General features: G+C 38.4%; 1 protein-coding gene across 1 annotated transcript; it reads right to left on the reverse strand.

The window, feature by feature from the left end:
- Positions 1-2,302: 2,302 nt before the first annotated feature.
- LOC145946985 (uncharacterized) lies at positions 2,303-3,816 on the reverse strand. The gene is made up of 4 exons (XM_083056741.1): positions 3,662-3,816; positions 3,309-3,432; positions 2,570-3,215; positions 2,303-2,439 (listed from the first exon to the last, which is right to left on the reverse strand). The coding sequence occupies exons 1-4, from the start codon at positions 3,814-3,816 to the stop codon at positions 2,303-2,305; spliced, it is 1,062 nt and encodes a 353-aa protein (XP_082912867.1).
- Between the last annotated feature and the right edge of the window lie 6,182 nt (positions 3,817-9,998).

Consider the following 9,998-nt stretch of genomic DNA (forward strand, 5'->3'; position numbering starts at 1 on the left):
TCGGTATATTTACACCTGTAAGGGTATAAAGAAAACAGAAAGCAATACAAACGTCAGCAGACGGTAACAAAACAGCGTTTACAGAATTAAAATTTCTCATAAAATGACATTATTAGCTATAACATCAATTTTAAAAATTCTGTATAATTACATTTGTATAGATACGAACAAAATGGAAAGCGGTATAAACGTCTGCAGACAATTACAAAACAGCACCCGTATGCAGAATTGAAATATCCCAAAAATGACATTATTAGTGGCACTGTCCGCACTTAGCACCCTTCGCAAAACCTTGCAAAAAAGCGGTACAAACGTCTGCAGACGGTAAAACAGCGTTTATAGAATTAAAATTTCTCATAAAATGACATTATTAGCTGTAATATCAATTTTAAAAATTCTGTATAATTACATCTGTATAGATACGAACAAAATGGAAAGCGGTACAAACGTCTGCAGGCAATTACAAAACAGTACCCGTATACAAAATTAAAATATCCCAAAAATGACATTATTAGCTCTAATATCAATTTTGAACATTCAGTATATTTACACCTGTAAGGGTATAAAGAAAACAGAAAGTAATACAAACGTCAGCAGACGGTAACAAAACAGCGTTTACAGAATTAAAATTTCTCATAAAATGACATTATTAGCTATAACATCAATTTTAAAAATTCTGTATAATTACACCTGTATAGATACGAACAAAATGGAAAGCGGTACAAACGCCTGCAGGCAATTACAAAACAGCACCCGTATGCAGAATTGAAATATCCCAAAAATGACATTAATTACTTGGAGAGATTTCTCACGAATAGATACTCACATTGTCAAAGTTTTTTGCGTAAAAATAATGATTTACTTATAACTAGGGCCGACAAAGGCCAAATTACGGTAATAATGAGTAAAAGTGACTACAGTGATAAAATGTATTTAGCATTAATTAAATGACCAGACGACTTACAATAAGGTCAAGAAGAACCCCATCCAACGTATTTCTTCTAAAATTAACACTGTTATTAAATCTTGGCGTGATAATAAACTCATAGATGACTTCACCTATAAACAACTGAATTGCATGAATGGAAACCTGCCGAGATGTTACGGGTTACCTAAGATACATAAAGAGAACGCCCCACTCCGAATCATAGTATCTTCTCTTGGTAGCCCGACATACAATATAGCGTACTATATCCGTAATAATCCGCGTAATAAAATCTTATATAATTCTATCAAAAAACCCAGATCTTACATTAAAGACGGTTGGTCTTTTGCTAAAATCATTAACAACACAAAAATCAAAGAAAACGATTTATTAATGTCGTTAGATGTGTCGTCATTATTGACCAACATCCCAAAAAATCTCGTCATTGAAGCTGTTGAGAAACGCTGGAGCGACATTTGTAAAAACACAAAATTCAGTCTGTCTCAGTTCATATATGCTATTGAAATAATCTTAGATTCGACAAGTTTTTCTTTCAATGGAGATTTCTATATGTAACTATATAACTATAATAAATAATATATAAATATGTATAATAATAATAATAAAGAAAAATATATATAGTGCGTGAGTAGTAGTATGTCAGCTATAGCGGGTCAAAACAAACCCCCATCACTCGACCACTGGCGCCGACCACCCACCACTCGGTCACTGACGTCATCCCCCCACCACTCGGTCACTGACGCCTGTTTTTGGTCGGATAAGTCAGGACTCCCCGCTGGTTTTCGATTAGATAAGACAGGGTCACACCTCATATCTGGTAGCGATATTATTATTAGTGATAATGAGGCACTTAAAAGTTAAACAATAGAAACAAAGGTCGGTGACGGCGTGATGAAAGAAATAACAAAATTATCGCACGGTTGAAGATTACAATAGAGCTTTACGAGAGTGTTTCGCTGTTAAAAGAAAAAAGGGAAAGAGTGGAAAGAAAATATTGCATAATTTAAATTAAAAAAAAACACATTTATTCATGGTGATTTTACAAAAGTCAATATAGTTATTATAAGTATATACATAAAGTTCAAAATGTGTTAAACATGTTTCTCGCGAAGAAAAATTTTACAAAATAAATGTGCGATTAATCGATCATTAACTTATTACACTTAAAATTGCGGGAGAAAGACGTTTCATAAATTTTAATTTTATTTACAATTATAACAAAGTTATTACTAATACTATATACAAATACTTAACTATTACAATATTTCCAATTGCTTACCTAATAAATGTAAAAAATATTTGTAATCTATTTGAAAAGAAAGACGGAAGACTGAAAAAATACGAGAGAAAAGAATATTATTCCGGTAAATAACCGTTTGGAACTGAATAACGGCTATTGATAAATCTACGTTTTACTAATACTGGTACGTATATTTTCGTCGCGTCCCGCGTTACAATTTCATGAAACGCAGAACGCAGTGCGCCGAATGGCGCTAAAACGCAGATTTATCGATGTCTCATCTTCGTCATCTTCTTTTTCTCGTGTTTTTTCTCGCACTAATAACAATTTTTTAATACTATTAAAATTAACACGTCGCGAGTTCTCGTAATTCAGAGTTATACCTTTAACTTTGCAAGTTTCATGTATACGTCCGTCTGGTGTTCGTACAATGTAGGCGTAAAATTTCGGACCGCCGGACATAAACTCCTCGATGTAGCTACCATGACCGTAGCTTTCGAGTTCGTCGGTCATATTGCCTAGAAAATTGCCTGTACTCGGTTCGTACTCATTCGGATTTCCTGTGCTTACGTAAATGCAAGAATCGGTATCGTAATATAATACACGACGATCTAAACGTTCCAGATATTCATACAATTTTAGTCGTGCCTGTGCAGTCGTGTATGCGGCTATCACGTTAGTTATCGGTGAGGGTGCGACAGCCTCTCGTCGCTTTCGCCACGAAACATATATTATCTTGTCGTTTACAGATAATATATCGGATATCTCGTGTTCGGAACTTGTTAATAATGTCATTAAACGCTGTTGCGTTTTAACGACTTCGGTATTTAGCAAATTGGAACGCTGGCCGAATTTTCCCCAAAATGAATTTAAGCAAAGCTTTGCGACCGAGCGTAAACCGGGATTCCGCGCGATGTTATGCTTATCGAGAACGATATCTTCGGTTTTCTCATACTCCTGTAGGTATCGCTTTTTAGCGTCGTCGTCATCCCCGCATTCGCTCGGCCACCCACTTGCTTCCTGTTTAAGCTGCAAAAATGAGTTTATATATTTAGCGAACAATCCGCCCTGACGTGTTTCGCGATTGTATCGACTAATTTTATATTGCCAAATTACATTTACTTTTGTCACGAGATAACCCTTTTCAAAGGCCTTGCGTAATTCGCAGGACACCCACGTACCCTCGAATTCGCGTTCGCTAGGACGCTTGTGCGTACATGCCGTCTGTGATAATGTTTCGCAGCAACTGCGACATAAAGCGAATAACAATTTTCCGTGCGCTCGATACGGGAGTAGCGGGTGAAATAAATCGCGTGGAATGGTGGAAGTACCGTACAACGTACGAGACCTTCGAGCGAGTCAAAATTATTCGGAGCTGATCCGATTAAAGCGGAGCATTCATCGCCGACATAAATATCCGGATGGCCGATAGGAAAAGCTCCCGTCTTCAATACATACGGGTACAAAGAACATACGTCCACGTAACGTATTTTCTCAGCACCCGTGACTTTGTAAAGGGTCGCAATATTTCCCGTACGTCCACCGAAAATGCGTCACGAGGATCGAGCGGTGCTGTTTCCACCATCGGATGACTCTCGAGAAATTCACGCATTTCGCGATTATCCCTCATTTTTCGATCGAAGGTACACTCCCACTTTTCCGTCACTAAGTATCCCCGTTGTCGAAGTCGCCACGTGATTGCGAGAGTTCGTATCGCGAGTCGATCGTGTCACCACGTTCCGTAGCCGACGAAAGAGACTTATCACGATTTATCGGGAAGCAAGTCGTACACCCGTGCCAAAAACAGCCGTGGAACTGTAGAACGTAGCGCTGTGTCGTCGCCTCCACCGACGTTTCATAATATCCGTCGACGAGCGTTCCATCAATCGTGCGATATTCTTGCCCGCGCCCAGCGTGGTTTATCGGATGGTCTAGCTCACGCTCCATCCATATTAACCATTGCAGAGCTTTACGTGAATGATTATTCGTTTTCCTATATCCACCGCGAGAAATAACTCCTATTTCATTTTCGCGCAAAAAGTTTTTACGAAAAACCGTCATACACGTCGAGGCAATAGTCGTGCATTCTTCAAATGGACATACATTACCGCGATCGATGAAAATTTTTCTAAATGCTATACACGCTTGTCAAAGAATATCAACGTCGGTACGGCAATAACGCACAATCTCGCGTTGAAAATCGAATATTACTTTCTTTTGCTTCATTTCGGTGTGCCATGCAAGAAAGCGTTCGCGTATTTCTGTCTTCATATTTTCAGGTGAATAATAATGCACGGCGGGTAATGGTCCGACATACGATTGATTTTCGACACTGTTAAATAAATGTGGAAAAATTCCTTTATCTGACGTATTCTTCAGCCCGAAAGCCTTCGGTAGCTCGGATAATCGCATCTAATTAACACTGTCGATGAACTCCGTATGTCCTATCGTTAATACCATAATTTTCGTGCCGTTCAAAATTATTTTCGGTTCCAGGTTATTCCGATTTTCAACTATATGCTGTAGAATAAATTGCGCGTCCAACGCTTTCGCATTATGTGCTATGCATATAATCTTCTTGAAACATTTCGTCCTTCGCGTTGCGAAATCTACGAATTGTTTCACCGGATTATGACGAAATACGAACTCTCTCACACCACACCAGCGACAGCGCACGGATATATCGTTGTTTTGCGCGCAAGTTTCGCAAATTGCGCGATGCAAAGTGTCGGAACGTGTTTTTTTTACGTACAACGTGCCTTCGATCGTCTCGTCCTGTCGCGTTTCAAAGTCGTAAAACACGAATGCGACGCGTTCTTTTCTACGTTCATATGCAGATTTGTTCGCTTCCAACTAAGTCCGTTATCAACTAAGTCTTCTTCTTCCTCCTCGACGTTAATTGTCATCGTCGCATCTATCGCAGGCAGCGATGTCGACGTCGATGGTCCGACAGTGTAATTAACGTCGACACGAAGAGGTTGCATATAGCATAAATGATTTTGAGGTTGCGACGAACGACATAATCTGTAGTAAGAAACGCCGCATTCATGCTTCTCATTCACTTTAATTATTTTCCCACATTTATCGCAAAAACGTATCATGCTGCAAATACTTGAGGGTGATCTACCGTTATATGATTTCTGACTACGATGACGTTCGAAACACGATGAACCATAAAACGACCGATTGCACACGTCGCATTTTACGATTTGCGTATCAGAATAATCGCATGACGGCACGGCAAAACAACGTGGACATTTATTCGAACATCGGTGACCGTTATTGTTTCGAAAACCTACATTGCACGCTGCGCAATAATTACGAGAACCAGCGGTGGCTTTTAAATTTAATATAGGATTGTAATGACGTGAATTCTCGTAATACATAATATTTAATCGCCGAGTGGATTCGCGTCCAAGAGAAGCGAGTATCGCTGTACCGTCGTACAACGGTTTCTCGCCGCGACCAAAAGTGCTAAAATTATATACAACGATCGCGATATTGTCAGCGGCGAAATATCGTTGGAAGCCCTCGATTTCGTGTATCCCGCATCCCTCTTCAGACATTATCACACCGGCATTTCTCGTTAATAGCGCAGCCCATTCGCGTTGTAACACCGAACTCGAGTGTCTTACTGTATTCCACTTATCGTGTAATTCTCCTGTTCGTATGTTACCGCGTTCGCAGTAAGTTTGCGCTACTACGAGGGAGCGAGGGAAACACAAATTATCGGAATTAGTTATTTTGACTATCAAGCGTTTCGCGACATCTTCACACGTTAATACGTTACGTCCGCGACCCGAAGGAACTGTGATATTAAAAATACGCACGTTAAATTGTTCAGCGATATCGAGACCTCCCGCGCTCTGCGCTACCGAACTTACAAGACCCCAAATATCCTCGTGAGTCAAGTCACGCACCGGCCGAAAGGATAAACCAGCGGGACCATGCGATAAATTCGGTGAATTGAACGTTAATCCTACATAATCACCCGGTTCGCACGAATTTATCGCAAACGCGTGAATTTCGCGAAAAGCGTTTTCCAAAAAACGATAAATATCCCCACCTTCGGGTAGCGGACGTATCGCGAAACTCGCTTCTCTTCTAATTACCCCGAATCTCCTAAATCGACGCGCATTTTCCCCTAGCAAATTTACATGCACAAAATTATTGTCGACCTGTTGGTGCTGTTGTTGCGGCTGTTGTTGCGAATGTTGACGGTGATGCTCCTCCTCTTCACTCCCTTCCGTCTCTGGTGAATTAATATTGTGATTATCCTCTTCATCCTCCTCCCTCGCGATTACTTCCTCATTATTTTGCGATAATAATCTCTCATTTTGTTCGTGACCTCCGACCCCTCCGCCACTTTGTACTATCAAAAAAGGAAATTGCAAAATTAAATATAAATTGTATAAAATACTATGATAATATTGCTTTTATTTTATGTTCGAATTTAATCTTTGCTCAACTGCTAGCGTCATAATATAGTGAAATAACTCACCTTTCGACGGTAATCGACATGTTTCGAGTAACGCACCCTTCTCCTTCTACGTTAATATTCCGGAGAATAATTAATCGACAAGCGACGAATTTCTAATAAAAAATTTTTAATTCGTTTAAGGTTGAATTCAAACATAAAAATTGGTAAAAGACAAAATAAGGGCATTACCTTCCGTCCGAGGATCGAATTCTCTTCTCTCGTCTTCTTCTTCTTCCTCTTGATTTTCTTCTTCCTCATTCTCTTCCCGATGATCTTCTTGCTCTTCCTCCGTTTCTTCTTCTTCTGCCTCTTCTTCTTCCCAAAGCTCTTCCTGTTCTTCCTCCTCTTCTTCCTCTTTTTCTTGCATTCTATTTAGGTGCTCTGCGATCAAACTTTAAAATCATAAAGAAGATAATATATTTTTCATATTTTACTCGCTCATGTAAAACGTTTAAATAAATTTTAAAGTATTAACTTACGGGGTGAAAATATTTCAGGCTCGGCTGAGCTCACGCTGTCAATGTCCGCATTATTGTCATCGTCATCTGTGTTATCTAAAAACGATATATTCATATATATTTCGTAAAAATTTTGTACATTTTTCTTTTACATTATTTTCTTAAAATTGAAGCTTACTTGACGATAACGAATTAACCGGAATTACCTCAACTGCATTTCCGTTTAATCGTGCTCTCCCTAAAAATTTAATGTTTTATTGAACATTTTATAAAGTTTAATATTTTATTTACACAACGTATGTAACACTTACGTGCAGGTGGTGCGTCGACGAGCTCTTCTTCATTCTGTCGTCTTTGTCGCAGTACGGGAGCTATACTTACTACATTCGCGGGAATATTCCGCTCTATAAATTATTAATTTGAAAATTTAAGATAATTAAGTTTTGAGAATTTTTGGAGTTTGATAGCATTTTTTAAAAACACATTTCATTACCTGATATACGATTTCTCCGATAATTAAGTAACAGAAAGTTCTGCTACATCTTCCTCCTCGTGGCCAAGCGCTTCGCGCATTTCTATTATTTCACCCGCGAAACGTAATCGATTATCATTGTTAAAATGTCCTAGTCTATATAAAATTGCTAGTAAGGTATTTGAACTAGCACATGCAAATCGTTCAAAACCCGTGTAATTGTTCTCCGACGCTTCATCCGATAAACTGGATAAATATTGCGCTGTGTTAAACGTTGGTAGCAAATTTGATGCTAAGTTGACGCACTTTGTTACCGTAACTTTAACTCCAGACATTTTTCAGTTTTATTAAGAGACAAGTTAACCAATTTAGCAAAAATCGCGAGTGAACGAGTCGCAACAGAGCAAGTTGTCGATCGCACGGTCAAACTCGTAAAACTTTTTTTTCTTACGCTACGTGAAATTCATATACATTTCCTTTCTATTAGTCCTTTCTATTTTGTTTGTGGAGATGAGAAGTTTCAATATATATTTAACATATAATATTGCTTTCGGTTCACGGCTATTTGTTTATTGATCAAAGAGGTAAAACGATTTGTTTTTCACAAAATAAAATATATCTACATATTATGTTTCGTTCACAATTAATTTAAAAAATTTGATAAAAAGATTTATGATATGTAAATATATGTGAAATAAAATAATATGGCATGCTCACAGCCTTTACGCATTTGTTTGTCAGAAATGATCAACTCTCTTGCTACGCCAAAAATATAGGTACTTGAAACTTGAAAATAGTGAGTGTTGAAATTATGTAGGTTCACCAAAACAAAATCCATATTTTTTCGTATTATCCCTAATTTTACCTGATAACGATGATTTATTATATATTTTATTATTTCATTGATATCATTTATCGTCGCAAAGATATTGTGTAGATTTGAGAATCTATTTCCGTACATCTAGTCGAAAGTTTATTTTATTCTCAGGAAGGAGATTTTTGAAAACCTTTTTTTTCGAATAAAACGCATAGTTCGATTCTGGGTGACACAATTCTAGAATCAAAAATATGATACAAAATGTTGGTAACATTCTTATTCATTTCTAAATAAATGACTTCTATTTTATTTCTTTAAATAGTTTTATTTACCATTTTTATATGTGTATCTAAATCTTTAGATTAATTTAAAATTCACGCCAAGTGACTTCATTAAAATTATTCTACATATATAAAAAAAGTCAAAACTAGGTAACTTGAGGTTTGCCTGGCCTTTATTAATTTCTTTTCATGAGATTGCAGAAAATGGGTCACATCTCTTGCTTGAAGTTTTTACACACCAAGTTCGCGATTTCTTAAATATTGTACAATCGAAGTCACCGGATTGTTCTTCGATTTTTCCTGAATCGCCATCTTCACTTGCAAAGTTTCACTTATATGTCCTATTTTTTTTTAATAGTTTATCGTATGCAAATAGGGCACAGACTGCACGGTAATATTTGGTACACTGAACCTCTGCACTCATAACATCTATCTCCCAAAAGATAAACGTATTTTTCAGTTTCGTGTTTAATTCAGTTTAAATTATGATGTAATTTCTTTGCACGCATTTCCAATCCGCACTCTCTCCCACCCGTAAACAGTTCCCTAGCTCTCATACGAAGCTTGTTGTGGTCCTTGCGGGGGATAACGTCATGCGGTGAAGGGGAACGTGATGCTAGGGACCGCGAGAGATGGCAAGAAGTAATGCTTCGGCAGTTCCTTGTCATCCCCGTAAGCGCCAGCGTAGGCACCCGCTGTGGTTTTAGTGCGGTAGGTCTTGGACCCCACCGCCGATCCATACGTGGGTCGGTGATGGGGGACAAGGAGTCTCACATAACCCTCGTCCCTACCCGGGGGCGAGTGGTACCATGAGGTTTCCACACCGCCAAAAAAAAAAAAAAAAAAAAAAAAAGGGACCGCGAGAGAGGTAGTGTGAGAGAGAAGAAAGAGATAGCGCATGTGAAGGAGAGAGATGTCGCGGTGAGGTACACGAAAGAGAGAGATAGCGTGAGGCTAGGGACCGTGAGAGAGGTAGCGCGAGGAGAGAAAAAGATAGCGTGAGGTTAGGAAGCGCGAGAGAGATGGCATGGCGAAGAAAGAAAAAGATAGCGCGAGGCTAGGGACTTCTAGAGAGATAGCGCTTAGGAGAGAAAGAGAGTGCGCGAGGTGAACGTGAGAGACAGAGATAGCGAGAGGCGCACGCGAGAGATGATGCAGCGAAGAGAGCGCGAGATGTTCGCAAGAGAGAATTATTTTTTTTAAATAATGTTTTGTTTCCAATATTAATAATAATAATTCTTTTATAATAATATTCTTAATATAAATGGGGGAAAGAGAGGAATTATTCTAAAGTAAAATATGTA

The sequence above is a fragment of the Prenolepis imparis genome, unplaced genomic scaffold (assembly GCF_030444845.1).
Source record: "Prenolepis imparis isolate NDT839.2.m4 unplaced genomic scaffold, iyPreImpa1.0 SCAF_35, whole genome shotgun sequence".
NCBI lineage: Eukaryota > Metazoa > Arthropoda > Insecta > Hymenoptera > Formicidae > Prenolepis > Prenolepis imparis.